The sequence below is a fragment of the Prionailurus viverrinus genome, chromosome X, assembly GCF_022837055.1.
Source record: "Prionailurus viverrinus isolate Anna chromosome X, UM_Priviv_1.0, whole genome shotgun sequence".
Lineage (NCBI taxonomy): Eukaryota > Metazoa > Chordata > Mammalia > Carnivora > Felidae > Prionailurus > Prionailurus viverrinus.
Window position 1 is genome coordinate 64,212,476 of NC_062579.1, and position 14,239 is coordinate 64,226,714.

Genomic DNA, 14,239 nt, shown 5'->3' on the forward strand with positions numbered 1-14,239 from the left:
TGAAAACAAGTTCATTTAATAAACTGACTATAAATAACATGAATTTTTAATTAGGTTTGTTAGAATTTTTCTCTTGATAGAATTCATAGTGTCTATGCCGAAGAATATTAGAGTGGACTCTGTGCTCCAGTATAAAAGTATCATTGTGATATAGTACTGAGCATTTTTTAATGCATTTTAACCATATTTAAAGAATATTTTAACTGAATTATTAATTTCTGGATACCATCTCTTTATAAAATATATGTTTTACACTTCAGAAAATAAAATTATGAAAATTGGGAATATGGTCCCAGATGCTATTTTCAATCAACTAAAAATTAGTATTGTTTTATTATAAGATGATGAAAACTGGTACTTACCTTTGATACTAAATCGATATTAAATCTCCTGCCTTCTTTAATAATTTGTGAGTAAGTAATCCTATTTTTCCTTGGTTGCAGTGTGGTGTCTTCTGTTGTAAGCACATTTTCACTTGTTTCTTCTTCTGAAGCTGACTTCACACAAGTTTTACCATCACAATGCTTTTCTTCTTCCCCTGTTGCTTCAACATCATTTATTTCTAGGGAATTCTCTAGATCACTGTTTGGAGTTTGTTCTGTGGGCATTTGACAACTCACAGTGCTCGACGACTCATCTTCCGAAGGCAGATAGGCAGAATGTTCCCCTTCTGTGGGGTTCACAGATGTCACAGAAGCATGATTTTTCTGCAGTGCACCAGTTTCTTCAACATCTTCATGCAAATCCTGACTAATGAGAAATTATAACAATACACTTTTGCTAACTGTACCGACTCCATTTTTATATTATTTTAATGGCAATTTTTTATTTTTTTGCCCCATTTATATTATCAAGTTTAGTATACATTTTGCCTATGTAAACCACACACTAAACACTCATCTGTTAAGGTACCAATACAACATGAAATATAATTGATACTTGAAAAATAGACATAAAGATTTCAGAGTTTAACAGGGCATGTCTCATGTACACTTTTGAGAATTTAAGGCAGACAGGGCAATTATATTTTAGAAACAAATCAAAAGTGCTTATGAGCACAGGCTTCAGAATAAACAGCACAAGGTTCAAACCCTGACCCTGTGATTAGATAACTCTGTGAATTCAGAAAAGTTATTTATCTTCTCTGACCTTAATTATCCATCTATAATATGGATGTTATATATGATTGTTTTGAAGATTAATAAATTAATCATCATGGTATCACAAGCAAAAAGCCTGTCACAGTAATAAGATTAATAATAAGATTATTATTTGTTTAATGTTTATTTATTTTAGAGGGAGAGAGAGAGAGCAAGCATGAGAGGGGCAGAGAGAGAGGGAGACAAAGAATCTGAAGCAGGCTCCAGGCTCTGAGCTGTCAGCACAGAGCCTGATGCGGGGTTCGAACCCATGAACCATGAGATCATGACGTGAGCCAAAGTCGGACACTTAACCAACTGAGCCACCCAGGCACCCCCAAAGATTATTATTTTTATTATTGATGGTGTGACAGAGCTAGAAAAAGTCTGTCATAAAGTTTAAGTTGGTTTATCACAATGTGGTATCTAAGAGGATCTTTCTGTATTCTTTCCTGCTATATTTTTTGTATTAGTGTCTATTACTCTACTGGAAGTCCCACTTTCAAAGTTACACTACTACTAACATTCTAAGTCCATATTGCCTTCACTGATAAAACTGGCTCCTGTTCAGTCCATCTACATCATGCATTTCACCTAGAGGGTTTACCTGCCACAGAACCTATACTTCATTGAGTTCCCTGCTACTCAACAATATATAATAGGTCTTGGGAAGTAAACATCTGCTAACCAATTGCTCAAGAACATATATCAGCTCTTCCTTATATGATCTCTAAACCCTACCCCATAAAATCTTCTTCCTGCCTCTAACCCAAATCACCCTTTTTATACACAATTTTCTGGTCTCATCTTTTCTGCTTTGACATACTATCTCTAACTCTTAATCTATCAAGTCTAATCTCCATGTTTTGGCTCGTATTTTTTGTTTCTCCTGGGCTATTCATCTTACTCCCCATAACATGATAATTCTCCCATTCTCAAAAATAATCACATATTTTAACAATCTGTTATAAAAAATTTAAATATTTCCAAAAAATCTTCCTTAAACCAACCATATATATCATTCTAATTACTCCATGCCCCCACAATACATACAATGCAGTTTACCTTGCATTTATTTATCAGTTCTTTTTACCAGTCCTTTGGTTGTCCAGTATATGCTTTACCTTCTGAAGTAGACTTTAACTCCCCTGAGGGAAAACCCTAATATGTCTTCTTATGTGTCCCTCACAACACCTACTGACTGCTCTATAGAAGTGCTATCTAATAAATGCTTGATGAATAAATGGTTTCTCATTGCCTATACACACACACACACACACACACACACACACACACACACACACTTAAGTATGAAACTAACTGAATTTGTCGAAAATAAAAGATATGAGGCCAGGAAAAGCAATAAATTATAACTCAAAAGTCTAAGTACACTTAATAAAATGTCTTATTAAAATTAATACAATAAACACTATACTAAAAAAGGTACAATGAAAGAACATTAACTTAAATATTAAGAAATAAAATGTTGAGGAGAAGAGCTAATATGGCAGCATAGTAGGACCCCAGGCTGATCTTATCAAACACAACTAGATAACTATCAAATCATTCTGAATACCCAAGAAATCAACCTAAGGACTGACACAACTAGAAGGGGAGAAGAGGCCACATAGAGGAAGGTAGGAAGTACAGAGCCATGGTTTGGGGAGTAAAAGATCTCTGGTGCTATGGTGTGTGAGGTGGGGGGGGGGGGGGGGGAGAGGGGGCAGGGAGGAAGCCCTGGTCTCAGAGAAAGGCAAAGAGAGATAGGAGCATACAGGGGAACACACGAGGAGAACACTTCCCTAAAGCCACTGGCTGGGGCCTTAAATGTCTACTGTTAGGCTGGGATAGAGCCCTTAGAGAGTACTGCCCTACTCCTGGAGAGAAGGCAGGCAAACAAACCCAGTGGTGGTGGGGCAGATGGCATGGAAACAGACATTTGAAGAACTGAGACATATAGGGGAGAGATTATTCGCTCTGCTTGGAAAACATCCCTGAGATCTGAGACGTAGCATTCACAGAGACACCTCTCCAGGGACAAAGGAACCTGCCTTGTCATTTCCCTCCCCAACTCCACAGCATAAAAGTCTCGCCACCTGTCTAGGGCACCTCTGCCCCACACTGTTTGCCTAAGCAGCTTGCTCCAAGTCCCATACCCCTTGACTCCAGCACTAATACCCTTCTCTCCCTCAGTCCCAGTGCAATGGGACCCTTCCCAAGAAGACCAGCATAGGCCCCTACATACACCACTTCCCTAAAGACTGGAGTTTTTAAAGTCAGCAGGCTTGGCTGGGATAGACCCAGAAGGGCACTGTGTTGCTACTGGAGAGAAGACAGGCAAACAACCTGGGAGCAGGCAGCTTGAAAACAACTATCCAAAAGAATCCAATATGGCGGGGAAGTAGGTGGTCCCGAAGTTACATCATCCCTCAAACACAGCAGTGTTGAGGCCAGAGGTCTTGGAATTCCAAGAGCCAGGGCTGCAGAGTGACAGGGATGTCTCCAGGGGCCCACGGGGACAACCTGGCAGGCCATAGGTGCGTGATTGCAAACTGGGAGAGATAAAACGGGTGGCGTAGGCACGGAGGGGATGGATCCCCTTCTGTGAAGAAACAAAAGTAAAAGAAAGAGGCTGTAGAAGTGTAGGATTGTATTTGGAAAACAAAAAAACCACATACTGCGAATCGGATAAAAAACGGAGAAAGATCCAATCTCTAACTGCGGGGCTTTCTCCGGACTGGGGCCAGCTCCCCTGTTTGACCACCTGGGAAGGAGGAGAGCCAGCCCCAGGCTCAGTAACTAGCTCAGAGACGCAGTCCAAATGGGAGAAAACAACCCCCTCCCTTGAGTGCTGTGGGAAGAAGGTATATAGCCTCTCCAAGGACAAAGATCCCTACCTGCACCCGCCAGCTAGAGACCTTTTATTGGCAGGGCGGAGCGGCACTTCCCTTGTACCAGGGAGAGCGGAGCGGGATTGTTTAAGATGTCAGGGTTTGAATCCCAGATGAGCGCCAGGGAGGCAAAAGAAACTGTGGAGAAGGGGCGGGGAGAACAGCCTGCTGTTCTGAGAAGTTTCTCCCTGAGACCAGGAACATGACAGGAATGTCTACTTTCACCACTGTTGCGTAACATAGTGTTGGAAGTCTTAGCGTCACAAATCAGACAACAAAATGAAATAAAAGGCATCCATGTTGGCAAATAATAAGTCAAACTTTCACTTTTTGCAGATGACATGATACTCTACATGGAAAACCCAACAGACTCCACCAAAAAGCTGCTAGAACTCATACATGAATTCAACAAAGTTGGAGGATACAAAAACAATGTAGAGACATCGATTGCATTTCTATATACCAATAATGAAACAACAGAAAGAGAAATCAAGAAATCAATCCCATTTACAATTGCACCAAGAACCATAAAATACCTAGGAATAAACCTAACCAAAGATGTAAAAGATGCATATGCTGAAAACTAAAGAAAACTTACGAAAGAAATTGAAGAAGACACAAAGAAATGGAAACACATTCCATGTTCATAGATTAGAAGAATAAATATTGTTAAAATGTCAATACTACCCAAAGCAATCTACACATTCAATGCAATCCCAATCAAAATTGCACCAGCATTCTTCTCACAGCTAGAACAAACAATCCTAAAATTTGTACGGAACCACAAAAGACCTTGAATAGCCAGGGTAATGTTGAAAAAGAAAACAAAAGCCAGAGGGATCACAATCCCAGACTTTAGCATCTACTACAAAGCTGTAATCATCAAGACAGCATGGTATTGGCACAAAAACAGACACACAGACCAATGGAATAGAATAGAGAACCCAGAATTGGCACTACAAATGTATGGCCAACTAATTTTCGACAAACCAGGAAAGAGTATCCAATGCAAAAAAGATAAGTCTCTTTAGCATATGGTGCTGGGAGAACTGGACAGCAACATGCAGAAGAATGAAACTAGACATTTTCTTACACCATAAATAATAATAAAGTCAAAATGGATGAAAGACCTAAATGTGAGACAGGAAACTATCAAAACCCTAGAGGAGAAAACAGGCAACAACTTCTTTGACCTCAACCGCAGCCATTTCTTGCTCGACACATCTCCAAAGGCAAGGGAATCAAAAGTAAAAATGAACTATTGGGACCTCATCAAGATAAAAATCTTCTGCACTGCAAAGGAAAACAATCAAAACTAAAAAGCAACTGACGGAATGGGAAACGATATTTGCAAATGACGTATTGGATAAAGGGTTAGCATCAAAAATCTATAAAGAACTTACCAAACTCAACACCTGAAAAACAAATAATGCAGTAAAGAAATGGGCAGAAGACATAAATGGACACTTTTCCAAAGAAGGCATCCAGATAGCCAACAGACATATGAAAGTTGCTCAACATCACTCATCATCAGGGAAATACAAATCAAAACCACACTGAGATACCAGCTAACGCCAGTCAGAGTGGCTAAAATTAACAACTCAGGAAACAACAGATGCTGGCAAGGATGTTGAGAAATGGGAACCCTGTTGCACTGTTAGTAGGAATGCAAACTGGTGCAGCCCCTCTGGAAAACAGTGTGGAGATTCCTCAAAAAATTAACAATAGAACTACCCTACGACCCAGCAATAGCACTGCTAGGAATTTATCCAAAGGATACAGGAGTGCCGATACATAGGGGCGCATGTACCCCAATGTTTATAACAGCACTTTCAATAATACCCAAATTATATAAAGAGCTTAAATGTCCATTAACTGATGAATGGATAAAGAAGATGAGGTTTATATATACAATGAAATGAGAAAGAATGAAATCCTGCCATTTGCAGCAACGTGGATGGAACTGGAGGGTATTATGCTAAGTGAAATAAGTCAGTCAGAGAAAGACAGATATCATATGTTTTCACTCATATGTGGAACTTGAGAAACTTAACAGAAGACCATGGGTAAAGAGAAGGGGGAAAAATAGTTACAAACAGAGAGGGAGGGAGGCAAACCATAAGAGATTCTTAAATACAGAGAAAAAACTGAGGGTTGATGGAGGAGAGCGGGGGAGAGAGGAAAGGGGAATTGAGGAGGGCACTTGTTGGGATGAGCACTGGGTGTTGTATGTAAGTGATGAATCACGGGAATCTACCCCCAAAACCAAGAACACAGTGTATACATTGTATGTTAGCCAACTTGACAATAATTAAAAAAAAAAAAAAAAAAAAAAAAAAGAAAAGAAAGAAAAGAAAACAACTATCCAAAGAATTCCTGGGACACACAGGAGGGAGACTATTCTCTCTTCTCAAACTCCTTCCCTAAGGACAACAAGCACTGAGACCCCTCTCCAGAGACAGAGGAGCTGCATGGCGCCATTTTCCTCCTCGACTCCTGAGCATAAACATAGAAATGCCTGATGTAAACACCACAATGTAAACCACCTACAATGGCTGCCTAACTTGCTTACACCAGGTCCAACACCTCTGAACTGTGTACCTACTGCTCTTCTAGGTCATGTTTGACTCAGACCCAGGGTGGTGGGGCCCTTCCCCAGAAGACCAGCAGAAACCAGTCCACATCAAGGGACAAGAGAGTTCTGCAAAGCTTCACTTCTACTGGAAGTAGTATCAGGTCTCATTGAACAAGCAGACCACAGAGCACATTTAGTTGAAACTTGCCACACACAGGCCAAGGAATAAATACTGCACAATGCAGGCAAGGAGAGCCTCTACAGACTAGCGGTCTGAAGGATAGAGCAGCCAAAACAAGCGGTAGAGTGCACACAGCACACACCAGAGATACTCCCTAAAGCACCAGGCCCGGGACACTATATGACTTCTTCATAAAGCCATTACTCTCAGGAACAGGGAACATAACAGGTTTTCTAACACAGAGAAGACGACAGAGCCTTAGACAAAAAATCATCCCAAATGAAACAACAAGGTCACAGAGATCTAAGTGAAAAAAAAAAAAACATAGTAATATGCATGGTATAGTATTAAAGCAACAATCATCACTGAGCTTGAGAAAAGAATGGAAGACTTCAGGGGGACCCTTACCACAGAAATAAAGGATTTAAAAAACAATCAGAAGGAAATGTAAAATGTAATAACAGAGATTCAAAACAGACTGAATGCAATGACACACGGATAGAAGCAGCACAGGAACAAATCAGCGATATAGAAGATTAAATAATGGACAGATATGAACAAAAGAGAGAAAGGAGAATTCTGGATCACAAGAATAGACTTAGGGAACTCAGTGACTACATCAAACACAATACAGTAACATTTGTATTATATAAGTTTCAGAAAAAAAAAAGAAAAGGGGGCAGAAAATTTATTTGAGGAAACAATAGCTGAAAACTCCCCTAATCTGGGGAAGGAAACAGACATCTATATCCAGAAGGTAGTACAGAGAACTCTAATCAAAATCAACTAAAGCAATCCAACACCAAGCCATATGGTAATTAAGTTTGCAAAATATAAACAAACAAACAAACAGAACAGAAAGTGGCAAGACAAAAAAGAAGTAGCTAATTTACAAGGGAGGACCCATAAGACTACCTGCAGATCTGTCCACAGAAACTTGGCAAGCCAGAAGGGGTTGACATGATAAATTAAACATGATTAATGGGGAAAATATACAGCCAAGAATACTCTATCCAGTAAGGCTAGCATTCAGAATAGGAGAAATAAACACTTGCCCAGACAAACAAAACCAGAAGCAATCTGTGACCACTAAACCATCCCTACAAAAATAATAAAGGAAACTCTTTGACTGGAAAGGAAAACCAAAAGTGACAAAGACAAGCAAGATACAGAGAAAATCTTCAGAAATAACAAAACAAGTAATAAAATGGCAATAAATACATATCTATCAATAATTCCTCTGAATGTAAATGGACAAAATGCTCCAATCAAGCGACATATAGTGTGAGAATGGATAAGAAGAGACATATAGTGTCAGAATAGATAAGAAAACAAGACCCATCTAAATGCTGCCTATAAGAGACTCATTGTAGACCTAAAGACACCTGCAGATTGAAAGGGAGGGGATGGAGAAATATTTATCATGCAAATGTCATCAAAACAAAGCCATGATGGCAATACTTAGGCAAACTAGACTTTAAAGACTGTGACAAGAAATGAAGGTCACTGTATCATAATAAAGGAGACTATCCAACAAAAAGATCTAACAATTGTAAATATTTATGCTTCCCACATGAAGGAACCCAAAGGTAGAAAACAATTAATAACAAACATAAATAGAACTAATGAATAATACTACAATGATAGTAGGGTACTTTAACATCCCATTTCATCCTAAAGCAGAATACACATTTTTTTGAAGTACACATGGAACACTCTCCAGAATAGATCAAATACTAGGTCACAAATCAGGCCTCAACAAGTACAAAATAACTGAGATCCTACCATGCATTTCTTCTGACCACAAGGCTGATATTTGAAGTCAATCACAGGAAAAAACTTGCAAAGACCACAAATACATGGAAGTTAAACAACATGCTACTGAAGAATGAATGGGTCAACCAGGAAGTAAAACAAGGAATTAAAACAAAATAAAACAAAACACTGAATCAAATAAAACCAAGACAGTCCATAACCTTTGGAATGCAACAAAAGTGGTCCTACAGGGGAAGTATATAGCAATATAGGCTTACTTCAAGAAGCAAGACAAATCTCAAATAAATCACCTAACCCTACACCTAAAGGAGCTACAAAAAGAACAGGCAAAGCCTAATGCCAGCAGAAGAAAGGAAATAATAGAAGAGCAGAAAGAAATGATAAGAAAACTAAAAAAATTCAGAACAGATCAAGAAACCAGGAGCTGGTTCTTTGAAAAACATAAATAAAATTGATAACCCCCTAGCCAGACTTATCAAAAAGAGAAAGGACCCAAATAAAATCACAAATGGGAAAAGAGGTTTAACAACCAACACCACAGAAATACAAACAATTATTTCAGAACATTATGAAAAAGTATATGCCAACAAATTGGGCAAACTGGAAGAAAATTTATGAATTCCTAGAAATATATAAATGTCAAAAACTGAAACAGGAACAAATAGAAAACTTGAACGAAGTGATAACCAGCAAAGAAATTCATTTAGTAATCAAAAATCTCCCAATAAACAAAAGTCCAGGACCAAATGGCTTCACCGGGAATTCTATAAAACATTTTAAGAGGAGTTAAGACCTGTTGTTCTCAAACTATTCCAAGAAGTAAAAATGGAAGGAAAACTTCCAAATTGACTCTATGAGGCCAGCATTAACTTGATTCCAAAACCAGACCAAGAGACAAAACAGAGAAGTACAAGACAATATCCCTGATGAACATGGATGGAAAAATTATCAACAAAATACTACCATATTGAATCCAGCAGTACATCAAAAGAATCACTTACCATGATCAAGTGGGATTTATCTGGGATGCAAGGATGGTTCAATATTCAAAAATCAATCAATGTGATACACTACATTAATAAAAGAAAGGATAAGAACCATATGATCCTTTGAAAAGATGCAGAAAAAGCATTTGACAGAGTACAACATATATTCATGATAAAAGCCTTCAACAAGGTAGAGTTAGATGGGATATACATCAACATAATGAAGGCCATATTTGAAAAAACCCACACCTAATATCATCCTCAATGGGGAAAAACTGAGAACTTTACCTCTATTGTCAGGGACAAGACAGGGAGGTCCACTCTCACCACTGTTATTTAACACAGTGCTGGAATTTCAGGCCTGAGCAATCAGGCAACAAAAAGAAATAAAAGGCATCCAAATCGGTAAGGAAGAAATCAAACTTTCACTATTTGCAGACGACACCTTACTCTACACAGAAAATGTAAAAGACTACCAAAAAATTGATAGAACTGATACTTGAATTCAGTCAAGTCACAGGATACAAAATTAATGTACAGAAATTTATTGTGTTTCTATACACCAATGATGAAGAAACAGAGAAATTAAGGAATCAATCCCATTTACAATTGCACCAAAAAACCGTAAGATACCAAGGAATAAACCTAACCAAAGAGGTTAAAGATCTGCAATCTGAAACCTATAAAACACTAATGAAAGAAATTGAAGACGACACAAAGAAATGGAAAAAACATTCCATGTTCATGGATTGGACAAAAAAATATTGTTAAAATGTCTACACTACCCAATGCAATCTACACATTTAATGCACTCTCTATTAAAATACTATTAATATTTTTCACAGAGCTAGAACAAACAGTCCTAAAATTTGTATTGAACTACACAAAGACCCTGAATAATCAAAGCATTTGAAAAACAAAAGCAAAGCAGAAGGCATCATAATTCTGGACATCAAGTTGTATTACAAAGCTGTAGTCATCAAGACAGTATAGTACTGGCACAAACACAGATACATAGATCAACGGAATAGAATAGGGGTTCCTGGGTGGCTCATTCGGATAGGCGTCTGACTTCGGCTCAGGTCATGATCTCGCAGTTTGTGGGTTTGAGCCCCGCGTCAGGCTCTGTGCTGACAGCTTGGAGCCTGGATCTTGCTTCGGATTCTGTGTTTCCCTCTCTCTCTCTCTCTGTCCCTCTACTGTTCGTACTCTGTCTCTCTCTCTCAAAAATAAATAAGCATTTTAAAAAATTTTTAAAAAATCAATAGAACAAAATAGAAAATCCATATATGACCCCACAACTATATGGTCACTTAATCTTCAACAAATCAAGAAAGAATATCCAGTGTATAAAAGACAGTCTCTTCAACAAATGGTGTTGGGAAAACTGGACAGCAACATGTGGAAGAAGGAAACTGGACAAATTTCTTACACTATACACAAAAATAAAGTCAAAATGGATGAAAGACCTAAATGTGAGACAGGAAACCATTAAAATCCTAGAGGAGAACACAGGCAACAATCTCTTTGACATCAACCATAGCAACTTCTTACCAGATATGTCTCCTGACACGAGGGAAACAACTGCCAAAATAAACTTGGGACTTCATCAAAATCAAGACCTGCTGCACAATGAAGGGAACAATCAAAAAAACTGAAAGGCAACCTACAGAATGGGAGGTGATATTTGCACATGACATATCTGAAGAAGGATTAGTATCCTAAATCTATGAATATCTTATAAAACTCAACACCCAAGAAATAATCCATTTAAGAAATGGGAAGAAATGAACATTTTTTTCCAAAGACACACAGATGGCCCAACATGGAACAACATGGAAAGATACTCAACAACACACATCATTAGGGAAATACAAATCAAAACCACAATGAGATACCACCTCACACCTGTCAGAAAGGATAATTTTTTTTTATTATATGAAATTTATTGTCAACTTAGTTTCCATACAACACCCAGTGCTCATCCCAAAAGATGCCCTCTTCAATGCCCATCACCTACCCTCCCCCCCACCCCCCATCAACCCTCAGTTTGTTCTGTTTTTAAGAGTCTCTTATGCTTTGGCTCTCTCTCCCACTCTAACCTCTTTTTTATCTTTTTTTTTCCTTCCCCTCCCCCATGGGTTTCTGTTAAGTTTCTCAGGATCCACATAAGAGTGAAAATATATGGTATCTGTCTTTCTCTGTATGACTTATTTCACTTAGCATAACACTCTCCAGTTCCATCCACGTTGCTACAAAGGGCCATATTTCATGCTTTCTCATTGCCACGTAGTACTCCATTGTGTATATAAACCACAATTTCTTTATCCATTCATCAGTTGATGGACATTTAGGCTTTTTCCACAATTTGGCTATTGTTGAGAGTGCTGCTATAAACATTGGGGTACAAGTGGCCCTATGCATCAGTACTCCTGTATCCCTTGGGTAAATTCCTAGCAGTGCTACTGCTGGGTCATAGGGTAGGTCTATTTTTAACTTTTTGAGGAACCTCCACACTGTTTTCCAGAGTGGCTGCACCAGTTTGCATTCCCACCAACAGTGCAAGAGAGTTCCCGTTTCTCCACATCCTCTCCAGCATCTATAGTCTCCTGATTTGTTCATTTTGGCCACTCTGACTGGTGTGAGGTGATACCTGAGTGTGGTTTTGATTTGTATTTCCCTGATGAGGAGCGATGTTGAGCATCTTTTCATGTGCCTGTTGGCCATCTGGATGTCCAGAAAGGATAAAATTAAGAACACAAGAAACAACAGGTACTGGTGAAGATGTGGAGAAAGGGGAATCATCTTACATTGTTTATGGAATGGAAACTGGTGAAGCCACTCTGGAACAGTATGGAGGTTCCTCAAAATGTTAAAAATAGAACTACAATATGATCCACCTATTGTACTACTAGCTATTTACCCAAAGAATACAAAAATATTATTTTGAGGGGATACATGCCCCTTGACATATATAGCAGTATTATCAAGAATAGCAAATTTTGTATAGAGCCCCAAAGTCCATTGACAAATGAATCAGAAAAGATGTGGTATCTATACACACACACACACACACACACACACACACACACACACACACACACAGGAATACTACTCAGTCATAAAAAAAGAATGAAATCTTGCCCTTTGCAACAATGTGAATAGAACTCGAGGGTGTTATATTAAGCAAAATAAGTTAGACAAAACCAAATACCGTATGATTTTGCTCATATGTGAAATTTAAGAAAGAAAACAAACGGACCTAGAAAGGGAAAAAAGAGGAGCAAACCAGAAAACAGACTCTTAACTATAGAAAACAAACTGATGGCGACCAGAAGGGAGGTGGGTGAGAAGGATGGGTTAAATAGGTGATGGAGATTAAGAGAGCACTTGTTGTATGTAAGTGTTGAATCACTAAATTCTACACCTGAAACTAATATTACACTCTATATTAAGTAACAGGAGTTAAATAAAAGCTTGGGAAAAAAATAGAGTATTTATAGTCCCCTCCCCAAAAGAAATAAAATGCCAGGATCTTAACGATTATAATACAACAATTTTAATTTATATAATGAAATAAACCTTGATATTATTCATGTTCTAATCATACCTTTTAGATCTAAGAAAGTTTAGTGAGAAAAGTTCTAGACCTAGATGCATGAATTAGCAGATATTAGGCAACTCACTTAATCTCTCAGATTGCTCATCTGTAAAATGGGAGTCAGTCCACCTTTCTTACCTTTCATGAGGCTGCTGTAACATAAATGAGCTAACATATATGGAAAATATTTTATAATATTTTAAAAGACTAATCAAACATGAAATACTTATCAAATGTAAGATACTGCTACACTTCACACAGGTCAAGAGACAACTCAAAATTCACATACCTAGGTTTTTGAGATCACACATTGAAAGCTCTGTGGCCATAACCCCACAATATCATTGGCATTAGTGACATTAAAATTGAAGAACAATAATACGACATGTGATTTGTGTATTTTCTATAGAATTGTTCATGCTCTACATTCAATCTATTTTAAACCAAATAAACCAAAGTGTATTTCATGAGGGAACTAACGTGACAACCTTCAGTAAAAGTTCCACACCTACAGATTAAACTATGAAATAACAACATGACAATCAATTATACAGATAAGACAAAATAAGGCAACTTCTAATTACAGACCTTGATGATGACACTGTGGAAACAGCATAGCAAATTGATCTTGTCAATGGCTCTCTATTACATTTTGAATAAAGGGGTTTTCTACAGTGAATGAAATGTATTAATGCTTAACAATCTGGAAGATATGACAAAATACTTAAAGGTGTAAGTATAAAGAAAGAAATTCTTTGTGAATTTATCCTACATCCATACATTTGTAAGTTTTAGTGTTCTCAACATCATTTTGTGAAATCCCTAGCACTATGGAAATCATATGCAATAAAAACACAATAGTGTCCTTACTCTCAATTAACAGTATTTTTGGACTTCTGCTAAAGTTGAATTTAATTCCTAACTAGAAGTTACAAAGACACCAGAAAATTTCCAAAATTCCACTTAATGCACCAATAAGCAAAATTCTGTTAATCAAAAAGAACTTATCGTTCCTCAAATTTAAAGCTTTATATTGTGGTTTGAAAAAAAAACATTAAAAAGGACAATTCAACCTTTTGAAGAAAACTCC

The 14,239-nt window shown here is 37.7% G+C and overlaps 1 protein-coding gene across 3 annotated transcripts in view; it reads right to left on the minus strand.

The window, feature by feature from the left end:
* Window positions 1–14,239, minus strand: part of CHM (CHM Rab escort protein) — a 249,676-nt gene that overhangs the window by 159,850 nt on the left and 75,587 nt on the right. For all 3 annotated transcript variants that reach the window (XM_047843816.1, XM_047843817.1, XM_047843818.1), the window contains exon 5: window positions 363–750. In XM_047843816.1, the coding sequence (XP_047699772.1) occupies window positions 363–750 (388 nt within the window). The remainder of the gene's footprint in view (window positions 1–362; window positions 751–14,239) is intronic.